This window comes from Phyllostomus discolor, chromosome 13 (assembly GCF_004126475.2).
Source record: "Phyllostomus discolor isolate MPI-MPIP mPhyDis1 chromosome 13, mPhyDis1.pri.v3, whole genome shotgun sequence".
Taxonomy (NCBI): Eukaryota; Metazoa; Chordata; class Mammalia; order Chiroptera; family Phyllostomidae; genus Phyllostomus; species Phyllostomus discolor.
The window spans coordinates 20,257,690-20,273,752 of record NC_040915.2 but is presented as its reverse complement, the minus strand read 5'-3'; the positions used below and the strand labels follow the sequence as shown (position 1 = coordinate 20,273,752).

The following is a 16,063-nucleotide window of genomic DNA, read 5'->3' as shown; positions in this document are numbered from 1 at the left end:
CCCCAGTCCACAGAAGAGGAGCACTCGGGTTGGTACCAGCTTCAGTGCTAGGAACCATGTTCTACTGGCGGCCTGTGTACCTCCATCTTGGCGCATTTACATGTGTGTTATCTGGCCCCTCTTTCCTACTTAGGGCAGGGGAACAGAGGCCCAGAGCGGTGAAGGGGCTTGTCCAAGGCCACACAGACTGGTACTGGAGCCTGAACTCCTGACCCCCAGGGTCGCACACACTGACCCTGCATCCAGGATGTCACTAAATGGGCCTGGTGCTCAGGCGGCCCCTCCTCAGGAGGTGGGCATGGCTGGGGGAGGGCCGGGCTTGGAGCTTCAGGAGAGGAGCCGCCTCCTCCTTGCCCTTGACTCCCAGGGTGACCAGAACTTACTGTGAGAGCTGATGTACTCAGGGGACTTGCCTGGCCCCAGGGGAAGGGCCTCCTCATAGTAGTCCTCGGGTGGAGGCCTGTTGGGGAGCGGTGGAGGCAGGTCTGCTGCCTGGAGGGCAAAGAGGGGTGTGTGTGAGACTAAGAAGGCCAGGGGTGCAGAGGGGAGCAGCAGAGTGACAGGAAGGAGGCTGGGGACAGGGCGGCAGGAGCGGCTAGAGGGCAGGATCTGACTGGAGCCATAACATGTAATAGACTTGCAGAAGGGCAGAGCTGGGAAACCTTGAGTTTTTTGGTTGGTCCTGTGTTTCTTATCCAAATTACTTAAGCCTCAGGGCTCTTCTGTAATGTCTAAAAGTTTTGTAGACTGCCACAGAGGAGGAGTTAAACACTTGAATGAGCACGTGCAGAATTATCAAAAGCTACTGAGAGTTCTGCAAAACCCTACAACCATCTCTGCATACACAGGAGGAACAGCAGGACAAGTGTGAGACATGTAATTTAGTGAGGTGGTATCACCTCGTGGCCAAGAGCCTAGGCTCCTGGGCCAGGGAACCCTGGCTTACAACTACACTGTATTACCTTCCAGTGGTGGGACATTGACATGTCACTCACTCTCTCCGAGCCTCAGTTTCCTTGCCCGTGAAATAAGGATAATGATACTACCAACCTCACTCAGTTGCTGCAAGTATGGAAAGGACATAACAAGTGGTCAACAGTTGGTACCGTTGGTGCTGCTGACAGTGAATTATGCAGTTGACAGACAGTGCTTGATGTGGTTATGGGTCCCTTGCCCTAATTCTATGGCCCCAAGGCTGGGAACCCTAGATATGATCTAAGCCTTCATTTTATAGGTTAAAAAAAACCCAGGCTCAGAGAGAATGGGTGATTTGCCCAAGGCCACACAGCAGTAGGGAAGAGGGCAGAGGCCACCAGACCTTTCAGAGCTTTCCCTATGACTCCACCTGTACTACAGCAAGCACGAGTTTGGGTGGGGACGTCCTTTGGGTGGGGACAGGTCAGTTCACCATTATGTCTGCTCTGCAGGGGCACAGTGAGCATGAGTCACTGACATGTTCCATGGTGCAGTTTCTGGCCTTAACTACCGCACAGAAGAGAGGACAGGGTCCTGCACACCCAGGAGCACCCCAGCATCAGGGGGAGAGCTTTCCTTGCCCCCTCCAGAGCAATAAAGGGCCTGAGGTGTGGGAAGCATGTCCATGACTCACATGTTTCAGAGACGGGCTCTTGGCTGGCTCAGGGTTATTTCCTTTGCTGGGTTCACCATCATCCTCCGGCATGTCCCGAAGGTCACTCAGGTCACAGTCTATGAAGCGTCAGGCCATTGGGCAGAGAAAGCCGAGGATGAGCGTGGCAGAGCAGGAAGAGGGCAGAATTGGGGTTAGCAGGCCTCCGCCACCCACTTGGGTAGTAGCCCTAATGAGCAATGGCTTCCTTCCTCTGAGACCTGGTCTTCTCAGCTGTAACCTGGCCTTGTCTATCTTGCAGGGTTATGGAGAGGATCCGATGAAATTACGTCTGGTGCCGTGCTCTGGGGATGTGTAGGGGTTATGTCATGGAAGCACAGTGTTTTCCCTAAGTCTGTCGGCCCCTGACAGTCTCTCACCTGACCCGCAGCTCCCTCCCTGTGTCGAAGAGTTCTGTCTTCCCTGGAGACAGAACCGGCACTGCACATACCCGGCACGCAGCCCGGCTCAGCTGCGCCCATGCCCGTGGTGCCACTGTGCTGCTCAACCCAGGTCCCAGGCGGCCACTGCTGATGAATGTGGAGAAGCAGGCAAGACAGCACCCTACGTGCCATACCTTCTTGGGCCTGCACGTTCATACCTTCCTTTCCTCAAATTTTAGGGATGATTTCCCACAACTGTACAGATCTGACTAGACGTTCAGACCTGGTAAGGCCCAGAGAGGCCCAGGAACTTGCTTAATTGATCACTTTTGTAAGGTTGGAGCCAGGCCCAGGTGCAGGCATTTCCCTGCACAGTCCGGGACACTTCCACAGCCTGAGGCGGGGAGACAGTCACTCACCAAATTCTTCAAAGAGGGACTCCACGAAGCTGGGCCCGGAGTGGAGGTCGGCTGTGTTCACATACAGGTAGGAGACTTCCTTTGCTGCAAGGAAGGAGAACATTTTTGTCACATCTGTGCAGTGAGAAGGGAGGGGCTGGAGGCTGCTGACTATGCGGAGGGGCTGGGTCTCCCCTGCCCCACTGGGGACTTCTGTCCCACATAGGACACAGCATCGTTTGCAAGGCACATGCACGACGAAATGATATCCTTGGTTTTCAAACTTTGTTTTCATCTTCACGTTGTTCCTGAGGATCTCCTTCTCCCAGTGAAAGGGTGCCCAGGGCCCAGTACAGAAAGCAGAACACAGGGGCTGCTCTGGAGCTGGCCAGAGGACAGGGGCTCCAGCAAGCTCAGCAAAACACTGCCCCTGTCCTCCTCCCAGTCCTGTGAGGGCAGCCAAGGACATTGACCTGCTTTGTCACTGGGAAGTAAGGCTCAGCAAGTCATCCGGTAGAGACTTCCCACCGTGTCTCTCAGACCCCTCCAATAGTGTGGGACGTGGGTACAGCTCATTAGAGTTCACTGGGCTTTTGGTTTACACGCATCACCTCGTGGGCTGACTTGGGGTGCAGAGAAAGGCTGGGGCAGGTGAGGTGGCCTTGCTGCTGGGAGACAGTGAGGCAGAGGAGCCGCGGGAAGTAGAGGGAGGGGAATGGATGTGATGTGGGGCCGTGGGTGTGAGAGTGTGTGTCTGCGTATAGGAGTGTGTGATGTGTATGTGCTCTGTGTATATGTGTGTTGTGTGTGACAGCATGTGGGGTGTGAGAGATGTGTTGTGTCGTGTGCTGTACATGTGAGTGTGTGCTGTTGGCGAGAGTATGTCATGTGCGCACAGTGTATGTCTTGTGTAATGCATGTTTGTTATGGATGTGCTGTGCATGTGAGGTGTATGTGAGAATGTGCATGTGGCATGTACATTTCATACATACCACATGCACATTCTCATGTGTAGAGAGTATGTGTGGCATGTGCCTTGTGTGTGGGAATTTGTAGTGGGTTGAGGATGGAGCAGCACAAAGAGCACAGGCGGGGTTGTGTGGAGAAGGGCTGAGTGGATGAGGACATCGGCCAGACCACACAGAGTGTCGAATGCTGTGCCACAAGGCCTGGGCTTCCTCTTGCCAGCAGGCCCTGGGGAGTCAGCAAAGGTTCTGGAGGAGGTCTGGGCGGAGTGCTGGTGTCTGACCTGGGAGAGGCTGCAGGCTCTGCAGGATGGAGGCCACGGCCATCTTCTTCTCCAGGGTTTTGTCACTGAGGTACTCGTGGTCCAGGAGGCTGAGCAGCCCCGTGAGCTCGGGGAGCAGCTGCTCCAGCGCTGAGGAGGAAGCATGGTCACGACTCTGCATCCGGGATGCCGGCCCTGCTCCCACCCCCGAGAGGTCAGGGAAGCAGGGGACAGAGGGTAGGGCTGGGAGCAACAGGGAGGCCTCGGAGGCTTCACACAGCTGTCTCAGAGCTGGCTTCCCAGCCTCCCTTGGGAGAACCCTCTCAGTTAACTGTGACATTCCTCTGGGCTCCTCTGCTCTGGCTCAGACCTCATATGGCCTTAGCCTGAGGACTAATATAGCTCGAGAAGAGGCACTCAGGCCTCCCTTTGTCCCAGCATGCCCTCTGCTTTCCAGGCCCAGGGGTCCTTCCTCACCACAGCTCGGGGCTCAGTGCAGGTCCCGGGCTGGAGCCCCTGGCCATCCTGGACACAGGCAGGAAGGGAGCCTTCCTGTCCCATCAGTTCATACACTTCAATCTCTGAAAACTTCTGTTTCCGGTGCCTTGGCAGGAGCCAAACTGCACATTAACCCTTCCCATCCCAGGCCCACAACTGTAATTACCATTCTTTCTTTCCATGCTACACCAGTGCTTTTCAAACTTGAGTGTATGTATATGGGAGTTAGCTGGGGGGTCTTGTCAAAGTGCAGATTCTGACTCAGGAGGTCTGGGGTGGAACCTGAAAGTGCATTTCTGACAGGTTCCCTGCTACTGCTGCTGCTGGTTGAGACCACATGGGGTTGCAGAATCCTAGAGCACAGGACCCTTTAACAGCTGGAGTGTGCCAAAGCCATGATGTCATTGATGTCTCCCTGTCCCGAACAGTCACAGGAACTTGGTTTGCCTTAGAGCTGAAGACCAGCCTCATTACAGTAGTAGCATTGTCCTGATTTGCAACTCTCCCATCCCTTGTGCAAAATATTAAAGCTAACCTGTGCTGAGCTGTGCTAAGCCCTTTCATACTTGTAGTCTTATTTAAATCTCACATCAAGCGTTTTATTATCTCCATTATCTGGAGGATGAAACTAAGGCTCAGAGAGCAGTTAAATAACTTCCCCAGGGCCACTTGGCCAGCACAGCCTTGACCTGGTACCTCCCTCCGTTCCTTTGCCCATAGCACTGTGTTGCCCGGCAGTATTTTATACAGTCCTACCGACAAGTTTCGGGGTAGGCCCCATGATTGCCCTCACTTTGCAGATGAAAGAACCAAGACTCAGAGAAGATGAAGTAACCTGCTTGAACCACACAGATGCAAGCAGAAGGGCCAGGACTTTCATTCTAGGCTCTTGACTCTCAGCTCCACGGGCTTCTCCCCACCCTGGGCCCTCCTGAAGAGATGGTGAGACTCTGACTCACCACCACAGGGTCCGACGGGTAAGAGGGGCTATAACATCCTGCACAAGAGAACTGGCCAGGGAGCCAGACTACCTAGGTTCAAATCTAGGCTCTATCATTCATTAGCTGTGGGACCTTTGGCAAGTTACTTAGCCTGTGACTCAGTTTCCTCCTCTGTTAATGGGGGTAATAACAGCGACCCCTTAGTGACCCCTTATGGGTAGTGACCCCTTATGGTCACTGTGAAGATGAATTATGCCGTGCATGAGTAGTGCCTTGCCCCATACGTAGTAAATGCTCACGCCAAGTCAGCCGTTTTTACGGTCATCATAGTGTCTAGTGCGCTGGTCTGTGCTGTGCGGATCCCTGTGAGCGTCTGTCCCCCTCCGCAGCCTCCAAGGCTCTAACAAGTATAGACGGCACGGTGAATCTCCGCTTCCTCAGCATCTAGGCTGGGGCCTGCCTGGTGGCGGCGTTCTCCGTGGGTTTGAGGAAAGAGGGAACGAACAGGTGACCACAGAAGGACTTTTTAAAAAACAGAAATCTTAGGTTAGAGAGTGCTACTTGTTGGGAGAATGTGACATTGCCTCTCTCTGTGGCAGTCTTCATCATCGCCTCGAATTTGTTGGAAATGAGCGGAAGGCTGACAGCTACCACCTTGTGAGCTCTCTCTGCCTCGGGGCACTGAGGTCAGGACTTCCCGTGCAATGTCGCTTTCTCTCCCCACATCTGTGAGCAGGTCCTATCAGGTGACCTATGTTCCAGAGATAGAGTAGCTATGGGATGGTGGCACAGCTTGAAAGAGGAGGAGCCAGGCTGAGTTCAAGTTCGTGTGATTCCTAGAGCTGCTGAGTCATGTAACTGCAAGGGGCACCCGCACCTCCGATCCTGAGTGAAAGGGGCCCGAGGCCGTGCTGCCTCCAGGGCCCGCGCCCTTTCAATGCCATGTGATGGAGGCTTCTGGGGTGGGCGGGGGGAGTCTCTCTTTGAAGTAGGAAATCATTTAAAATCATCTCAGCTGTTGTGAAGGAAATGTTTTCAAATGGAATCACAAACTCCTCCAGCACCCTCAACAGACACACCAGAAGTCAGTTACTATATTTTTCGGATTATAAGACGCACCACCCAAATTTAGGAGGAAATGGGGGTACGTCTTCTAGTCTGAATGCAGCTTACCAGGCTCGCTGTTTGGGGGGGAGGTGGCAGCCTATGTTATTTATGTTATTAAATATTTTACCACATTTTTTGCTCCAAAATTTTTTTCCCTATTTTCCTCCTCTAAAACGTAGGTGCGTCTTCTGGTCTGGTGCATCTTACAGTCCGAAAAATTCGGTAACTGAATTCCAAATTACTTCCTGAGCAGTAACTGTATGCCCCTTGGAGAACTAGAAATGGAATAAAATATTGTTCCAGTGGGCATTCTCTGACTTCCTGTGCGTGCACACATAATCGCTCACAGAGGAGGCACCGCAGGCCACCACGGAGCTCTCTTGGGGCCTGCAGGCAGGGTTCATGTTTGGAAATTCAGGACATGGCTCCACTGTCTGCAGGAATGTCAGGGCTGTGGGGGCAGTGGCTCTTTATTCTTCTGCCAGGGGTTTACAGACTTCTTAGCCTCAGGAGTCCTTCACACTTTTAAAAATCATTGAGGACCCCAAAGAGCTTTTGTTTTATGTGGATTATATCTATCAACATTACCTGTGTTAAGAATTAAGACAGAGAAAACATTAACGCACAACGATGCACAGGCACACAGCCCATGAGCCTTCAGAGCTACCCTGTCATCACGCGGCACGCAGCCTCTGGAAACGCCATTGGATGCCAGTGAGACCTTGAGGGTGGAAAGCCACCGGAGGCCTCAGTACTACATGACAGTAGTTCCCACTTTACAGACCCCCTGAAAGCATCTTGGGGACCTCCTAGGCATCCCCTGCCCCAATCACACCTTCCTGAGGGTTATTGTCTTTCAATGCATAACCTCAAACTTTTTGGACTTTTTAAAAAATAGTGTCCACACACTGGTTCTCATTATATTTTCAGAGTTATGAGACCGCTGTGACAATCAGCTTTATAACAAGGTCATTACTTCCAACTCCCATTTTGTCCCCAGCCCTAAAGGTCACTTGCCTCTCTGTCGTTGTCTATATGAATTTATCTCTTCTGACTGTTTCATGTCAATTAAAGAAAAAATCACGATGTGGCCTTCTGTGACTGGATTCTTTCAGGTGGCATAAAGTGTTCAAGGTTCATCTATATTGCAGTGTGAGTCAGTACTTCATTCCTTTTAACTGGTGAATAATATCCAGATCAGCCGTCCCCTCTGTCCCTTCCTCTCCTCCCCGCCCCTCCCACTGCCACCTCTCCTCTTTCCCTCTGCTGTGACGGAGGTCCCAGAGTTCTCCTCGCTGCTGTCAGCAAGTAAGTGCCCGTGTGTGGCAGTACTCCTGCTGCCAGTGTAAGCTTTGTTATAACGGCCTCTAAAGTAGTGACTGCTAGGTTGGGAGTGAGTTCTCTGCATTAAGAAACATGAGCTGGGCCCTGGCTGGGCAGTTCAGTCGGTCAGAGCATCATCCTGACACGCCCAGGCTGTGGGTCTGATCCCCGGTCAGGGCACATGCAAGTGTCAACAAATAAGTGGAGCAACAAATTGCTCTTTCTCTTGAACCAATAGATAAAAATTTAAAAAAATACAAATATGAGCTATAGCAGGCAAGCTTTGTTACACTTTTTTTCCCCTTGTTGCTTGACAGGGTTCCTAACATAGGACGTTGATTCTAAGTGTTTTTTGTTTAACTGAGATGTGGTCATAGAAGTCCAGATAGTGCAAAGGAGAATGAGGGAGCCAAGTGACTCTGGGAGAAGCAGAGGGCATGAAGGATTGCCCAGGGCCAGCAGTGGTTTCTGCCACCTGGAAGGAGCTGGTGGCCGCAGGTGGCAGAGGGAGTGTGAGCCCTGGGGGAGGGCTCAGCCTGTAGACAGTGAGCGGGCAAGCACCCTTCCCTAGAACCGGGCCGTTATTGTGTGCTGGGCAGTTAGCACGCGTCATCTCATTCAATCCTCATAAACCTCATGAGAGGTATATTTTATTGCTGTCTGTGCTCTACGGGGCAGGAAACAGAGGCTAGGAGAAATGAGGTCACCCAGCCAGTAAACAGTTAGGCCAGGCCTTGAGCCCAGGTCTGTTTGACTTCCAAGCTTGCCCCCTGCTCACGAATCCTCCATCAGAAGACTGGCTCTGAGCAAGCAGAGGCCAGGCTGGGGTGGGGAGCAGGCGGGCAGCACCTCAAAGCCCTCCTGCTGAGGGCTCTGGCGTATGACTTCACTGGGGCCCCTGACCGGGGGGGGGGGGGGGGGGGGGGGTCCCTCACTGGGTGGGTAAGAGACCCTTATTGTGGGTCTGAAATTCCTGCTCAGTGGGCCTCTCCCCGCTGGCCCCTTTGAACATCAGAGTCCTAACGATGAATATCTCATAGAAGAAGAACAAGCTCAAAGTCATGTAACTCAAAGCATACACCTGACTTAAGAGTGGGATCTCATCCCAGAGAGAACCTTATACTTCATACAGGAAAGCTTCCAGCCAGGGCCTGGTTTCTCAAGGATAATACAGAACTCTCCCAGAAAGCTCTCAGGTGCAGTGAGCACAGAGGAGCCGTTGATGGCAGCTTTGTCTTTAAGGCCAGATAACTCACAGGGATTTAAACCATCAGAGAATTTAATTTGTAGAAAAATCATAAAATGCAGATAGGCACGCGCTGGGAATGGGAATTGAACCTGCAACCCTTCGGTGCCTGGGATGACAGTCAACCAACCAAGACACACCGACCAGGCATCCAGGTGATTCTGATGCAGGCAGTCCAAGGTTCAATCGGTAAAAATACTCCACCAGCGAAGACATACTACAGGGCATGTCTGTGACCATAAGGAATGTGGGAAGACCTCTTCATTCCTTAAAAACTTATTATTAGATGCCCCTTCTGAAATGACTGAGCATCAAGGTGAGAATAAGAGTCCCTAAGAAAATTATAACTAGCTGGAGCGTGAAGTCTTGCTTAGAAGAACATGATGACGAGGCTGTGGGGTCAGACCTGCGTGAATTGGAACTCCTGTGCTGCCGTCTCCAAGCTGCACAAATGGGCCCGTTAGAGAGCTCTGAGCCCTTGTTTTCCCATCTGTGAAATGAGAATCGTAGCATCCCGGCCTCCAAGGTGGGAGAACCAGGCCGGGTCATGCTCGTGCAGCACTTACTGTGGTGCTGCGCCTGGAGGCAGCACTCACTGCATGGGGGTCATTGCATTGTTGTTGCTGCTGCTGTTCTCAGTACTCCCCAAGACTATGCAGACTCCAGAGTATTGACCAGATAGTGCTTACTGACAGATTTGCTACAGTTGTGACAAGCTCCATGAGGACAGGGACTATGCCTCAAACTTAGTAGATGCTTAATGAGCATTTATTTAATGAACATGATTTAAACTCTCTCAATTTAAAGATGAGGGACGTGTGGGTCAAGGAGGTCATTTGACTTAGGGATGGTCACAGAACCAAGGGGAACTAAAAGTACCTTGTGTTAAACTCACACAAAGCTTGATGCTTAGAGGAGTCACAGAGGAGCGCGGGCTGTGCATAGTCTACCCCCTGCCCCCGCCAGCTCTGCCACTTTCCAGCCAGTGGCCTGTGGGGAAGTGTCTTAGCTTTGCTAGGCTTCCAGTTCTTTATCTGCAAACGGTGTGGGTAGTAACAGTGGCTGCTTTGCATGGTCACTGTGAAGACAGGGTGAAGCGATGTGTGCGGCTCTCAGTGTAGTCGACAGGCGCGCTGTTCATTCATATGTGACTCCCAGCAGCTGCCGGTGCAGCCGTCAGCACAAGGGAGGGTGGTACTTGGGGGCAAGGGGACGTCACGGGACTCTGCAGCCCCACCACGTGGACTGGTCACGGCTCTGGGCCTGACACTGAGCTTGGGGTGCTTACAGCAGAGGGAGGCAGTGGATTCAGTGCCCTCAGGGTGCTTACATTCTGAGGATCCCCTCCATGGCAGGCGAGGGGACCCAGAAACCCTGTTCCTGCCGTCCCCAGTCAGGAAGGGTCTCCGTCACCCGTTACTGACCTGCCCCCTCCAGTCTGCACTCCTGGTTTAGATCACTTCTGCTTTCTGAGGACAGACTGGGGCACCAAGGACAGGACTGTCTTTTATGTCTAAAGTTTATTTAGAACCACGAATACATTTCATTGATCTTGTTTGGTTTAGTTAAGCCTTAGGGAGGTACAGTGAATTCCAATGAGGAAAAAACACAGGAAGAAATGGTTTAATCATTGTTTATAAGTCTTCAAGCCTTCACTATGTGGGGCGGGCAGGCACAGAAACCCAAGATGGGCTGTAACTGTTCTCTGGGATGCAGAAAAGTTTGCCAAATAAAATTAGAGATCTATTTTAAAATATATCTAAGATTAGACTACAACGTGCTTATTGTTCCTGGTGAATACCTAACTAAGATCAATTTTCTCTCTGCTTCTCTACCCATGCTACATAGTTGAAGTCAAAAGGTATAGAGCAGAAATTAAGCTCTACATTTGCTCCCAGGACCGTCTATACCCTGATGCATCCTGAGTGAAACCTTCAAGCAAAAGGCGTTTAGCACTGCCAGTATGGTTCTAGTGTGGGGGAGGTCGGGTTTACTTAGAAGTATCAAAGGCACTGAGTCTAATTTCCATGACAAGAGAGAAGTGAATGCATTACACTTTAGCAAACCACAGGAATAACAACCTTTGTTTTGGCTCCTGCCAGGTAGGCTCAGTGAGTACTCTGACCTCTGATCTCAGTCCCGTCACCTTTCAGACTCTGTAATTTACGAAAATGCTTGGAAACAGCTTACAAGTTAGAATTTTAGTAACTGCAAAGCAGTAGGATGGAATCACAATGTCTCCTTTCCCCGCCTCACTACTGGACAAGTGTCTTTGGGACAAAGATAACTCATCCGTCTTTGATTCCAAAGTCAGAGGAAATGCGACAGCCATGATTTAAAGATGCAAAATAGGACGAGTCGTCAGAACGTGGTTTTACAGAGGGCCTACAATTTTTCTTTTGGTTTACTCAGATTTCCTTTCTCATTTCCAAACAGCAAAATAACCCACTTTTCATCTCACAGAGGCTCCTGGCCTGGAGAGAGAACCAGTGCATTATTTAAAGTTTTGATCATGATTTTAGAAATGACGCTGCGTGTTGTTTTTTAACAAGCTAGCACATCAACAAGGCATGATCCACGTCAGCAGTGGGGAGGCAAGCCACCCTGGGAAGGAAAGCAGGACACTTAACAGGTGTGACCTCCGTGTTTGGGAGGCGGGGGAAGGAAAGGAGGAAGGAGCCTTGTTGCTAGTGCCTGACACAGATGAGTGCTTACGTATTTGTGGAATGAATTAATTCTTGAAGCAACTTTTTCTTCAGGGTTAATAAAGTACAGGGGCCTGGTACAAATAACGCCCCTCTCATTAAAAAATCTTTTATTACAAAATCATGAGCATGATGTAATTCTATAATATAACAATGCCACACTCAAGCACATCATATGACATTTTAGGTGAAAAGTTTAAATTAAAACTATATATTACTATACCCATATTATTACCCTACCAACCACACTCAAGCAGGCCTTACTTCTGCTGGACCCTGTATACTGGCTAGTTAATGTGATTTTAAAATGATGTCTGTCCTCATAGTGGCTCAGCATAGTAAAAAGATGCTTAAAAAAAGGAAAAAAAAGGACACAAAAAGCCCCGGGGACCAAAGGAACCAGAAGCCCATTGGCTCAGCTCTCCAAGCCCCGTTTGGTTGAACTTGTGTCCCTGTGTGGATATGGCTGCCCATGATTCAGTGATGCCCATTTTGTAGTTGGTGGATTTTAACCTTGACACATGTTGGGAAATGAAAACTAACACGTATTGAGCAACCCAAACTACTTGAGTTCTCGTCCTGTTTCCCTGTTCCGTTTCCTAGTGCGCAGCTTTGGGACACTTACACAACTGCCCCGTTCCCCACATATGTCGTCGGTGACCTCTGAGTACACCCACCTAGCTCATCAGTGGAGACGGGCCCTACTACATGAGAACGTGCCTAGAACAGTGTACTCAGTGAACGTTAGCTGTCTGTATCACTCTTCCATGATTATTATGTAAGAGACTTACAGGTATTAGTTCCATAATTTCGCTCTTACAGTGAGGTGGGCTAGCCCCACTTTGCAGGTGTGGGAACTGAGGATTGCAGAATGGGAAGGACACTGAGGAGCCCCTCAGTGGTGCCTCTCCCAGGGCTCCTTTAAGATGCTGCTTTTGTCTACGTGCAGCTCCAGGTCAACCAGCAGAGAAGCCTCTAGCAACACAGGTGAGGCCAGCAGCATTGCCCCTTCACTTCAGGGGTGCGGAGATCTCTTTCTCCTGGGTCCCGTCCATGGGGACGGCCCACTTCCTTCCTTTGCATTTACAAGCACTTCTCTAAATCCAAGTGAAGGCCAACCGTGGCATTACATCAGAGGGGACCACACCAGTTGACTGGCATTGTCGATCACTAAAACAAACACTTCCTGTTGTCCCAGAGTGTGCAGGGAAGATGATGGTTCATGCGGGCTGGAAAAAAATGAAAAAAGAGGAGCAAAGAAATCCCCGCTGCAAAGTTGATGCCTTAGTGCCAACTGCTTTCCAGGAGTTAAATATAGCGCCGGTGTGAGGGAAAGCAAGGGGAGCAAGGTCACCTTGGAAGACTGTGTGTGTGTTAATTAAAGCTCTGGCAGGAAACCCAATATCCTTTATGCCGAAGAGAATAGTAGGAGTTAGACCCCATGGGACAGAAACATGAAATCCCGATGAAGGGAGGTGGTAAAGAGAAGTGGAAGATCTGGGATTTGGCATAAGAGGACCTGGCTTGGGTTCTAACTCCTTCTACTTACTGGTGTAAAACGTGGGGTAAGTCAGTTAGCCCCTCTGAGCATCCCCTTTCTCTTCTGTATTCCCACGTTGGTTGGTGCCAGGGCACGATGGGGAAAGGCTGGGAGAGGGTTTGTAAACCGTGGGGGTTATTACTAGGGATAGTGGAGTAGTACAATTCTCTGGTCTACTGTTGTTTCAGGAAGACAGGGAGGCCAGAGGTCAGGGAGGCCGCAAGTCCGTAGGGTTGTTTCTGGGTGACTCTCTTCCCAGGAGTCAGGCCAGGGGGGCAAGGTCAGGAAAGCCCTTCATCTCAATGGTCTTTGTAGCTCTGCCTGGGTCCTGCCTGTCCTCCACCAGCCTTGTTCTGGGCACCTCATTTCTCATTTGTGGGCACCAGGGAAGCCATGGCTCCCTGTCACCGAGCCACTTCCAGACAGGAGCGGGGCGGGGCGGGGGGATGGGGGCGAGCCACCGACTTCTAAGGAAATAACTTTAGGCTGCGGAACAGGGCTCTCCCAGAATTGTTCCTTTGTCTGTGGATTCCTCCCTGTTTAGCTCACAAAGGAAATGGTTCCAGGAGGAAGTGGAAAACTGTGACACACACAGTCATGACCCCCACCCCCCGTAAGATGGCAGCTGTTTCCATTTTCCGCAGTCTGCACCGTCTCCTTCACCTACAGCTGGGGAAACAGCAGCAGTCCCGGGAGGGGGCGGGTGCTGGGATACCCAGTGATAAAGCAGGTAGAATTTTTGAGCTCATAAGTGATGTTCCAGATGTTGTGCTAAGCATTTTGTGTTGACCACCTCATTTTATCCTCATAATGACCTTCTGAGGTGTAAATACTGTTTTTACTCTAAACCAAGTGAGGCTCAGTCACAGAACCAAGATTCCAACATAGGCCCAGCCCTAGAGCCTAAGCTGCCTGTTGCTGCATTAGGATACCTTCTGCTCTCTTCTTCCGCTGGGGGTGCCCAACCCCCACAGCTTCCTGGAACCGGCAGTGAGCACCTCAGGACTGTTCCCCAGCAGTGTCCACTCACAGGATGAGCACTGCCCTGAGGCGTGGCTGGGGCTGGGCTTTCTGCTTCTGAGAAGTTTGAGTTCCGGGACCTATCTCACCAATAGCCTGGGGCAGACAGAAAGAACAGCCGGCTGGGGGTAGGCAGGTAATGCAGGTAATAATAAAAATACACAAGAAGGACAGAGAATGTTCTCCCAGAGAACATTTATTAAATACCTCTTACAAGCAGGGCACTGTGCCTAATACTTTTATTTCTTTTTATAAATAGGACTTCAGATAGGAAAAATTGGGTTAATCCTAATTCTTGCTTCATGAGATACTGTCATCATCGGTCCATGCATACTCCATATAGTTTCATATATAGTTACTTATTTCATATATAGTCGTTATTTTTGCTAATGTGGTCAGCACCCACGAACCTATCATGCAAAGCAAAAGCTGGGACCTGGACAGTATCTTCCGTCCCTCTCTGACCCCACGCACGCGCCTGCCGCCCCCACCTAACCTAGCTGCCATCGTACAGGCCGCATCCTTCACACTCTCGCCTTCCCTTGTGTATAGTGTCCTTGCAAGTAGATGTACCCGTAAACATTTAAACATTTTTAAGTTGTTTTTAACTTTGCTAAAAGGATATAATGCTAGAGGTAATCTTTTGTGACTTTTTTCTTTACTATTACTATATTACTAAGATTCATCCAATCGTTTCTTGTCACTGTGTTTGCTCACTGTTTTGTGTGATATGCCACTGTGGGAACATTCTCTGTGCCTAATACTCCGTGCCTACCGCTTCATTTAATCTTCACAGCATCCCCATAAAGCAGGAGCTCTTCGTATCCCAGTTTTACTGACAAAACACTGAGGCCTGGAGAGGCTCAGGAACTTTCCGGTGGTTGCAGGTGCCACGTGTGAATCTGTCTGCCCTCCCACGGAACACTGATTTGGTATAGAGGCAAAACACAGGAGCTAGAGTCGAGAGCCCAGGGCTCAAGCCCCAGCTCCACACTTACTGGCTGTGTGGCCTTGGGCAAATTACTTCATGTCTCTGTGTCTCAACTTCCTGAACGCTGAAATGGGGTGATGATAGCTGCTGTGCCTGCCCCTCAGGCAGGTCTGTGGAAAGTGAGAGCGTGCGACCTCGTAGTGGTGTCAGTTGGTAAAGTGTGGTTAACAGTACATGTGCCATCTGCTCCCCCTCTCCCCAGTCAAACAACAGAACCTGTGCAGGTTGATGAGAATGAACATAATGATTCAGGAGATGAGCATGAACATAATCCCTATTCTCAAGGGCAAAGGTTAGGTTGACAATCAGTCCATAGAAACCTCAGTGTGATAAAAGAACCAGGAAATCCTCAATAGATGCTTCAAGTTGCACTAATAGGAACATACTATGAATTCATCATTGTTATGTTCGATGGGTCTTTTAAAAAATTATTATTTTTTACCTATTTTCAATATCTGGGGCCCCACCCACCCCAGTGCTCTTTGCTCACGGTATTCCCTCTGCATGGATTTCCTCTGCTACCCACTGCTGGGTGTGTGGCCTTGGGCAAGTTCCTTAACTTCTCTGTGTCTCCTCATCTGCACAATGGGAATAATAATAATAATAATACCAACACTTAATGGGGTTGTCATGTCGACCCAGTACGGTATTATAGGGAGTGCTTAGAGCAGTTTCTGATACATACCAAGTTGACTATTACTGTTATTTAAAATTTCTCCTACTCCCCACATGTCCTTTGAGAGTTGATTATTTAGATGCCACTTCCTCCAGGGGGCCCATCCTGCTTTCCTGGACAGGTGAGGTCATCTTGTTACACCCTTCAAAGTAGATGACTGGTTCAGTGCTCTTCTCCATTAAACTGTGAGCCCCTGAGGGCAGAGATGCCGTCTGATTTGATACCTGCCATCATTGCCCAGTGCCCAGCACAGTAACGGGTACATAGCAGGCGCCTGGGAATGGAATAAACGGACAACCCAGAATTCAGAGGAAGGGCCACAGACTAGGGAGAGGGCTGGAAATCCTGCCTATGACAACTGTCTCCCGGAGCGGAAGGGC

At 50.3% G+C, this 16,063-nt stretch overlaps 1 protein-coding gene across 4 annotated transcripts in view; it reads right to left on the bottom strand.

The window, feature by feature from the left end:
* Positions 1-16,063, bottom strand: part of AFAP1L1 (actin filament associated protein 1 like 1) — a 58,036-nt gene that overhangs the window by 29,137 nt on the left and 12,836 nt on the right. Inside the window, exons 1-5 of one of the 4 annotated variants that reach the window (XM_036014835.1) lie at positions 4,114-5,223; positions 3,658-3,786; positions 2,430-2,513; positions 1,610-1,707; positions 384-492 (exon numbers count right to left, since the gene is read on the bottom strand). In XM_036014835.1, the coding sequence (XP_035870728.1) occupies positions 384-492; positions 1,610-1,707; positions 2,430-2,513; positions 3,658-3,700 (334 nt within the window). In that variant the 5' untranslated portion in view covers positions 3,701-3,786; positions 4,114-5,223. Of the gene's footprint in view, positions 1-383; positions 493-1,609; positions 1,708-2,429; positions 2,514-3,657; positions 4,079-4,113; positions 5,224-16,063 lie in introns of those variants that run through there. The other 3 variants (XM_036014834.1, XM_036014833.1, XM_028528942.2) reach the window with 3 other exon arrangements.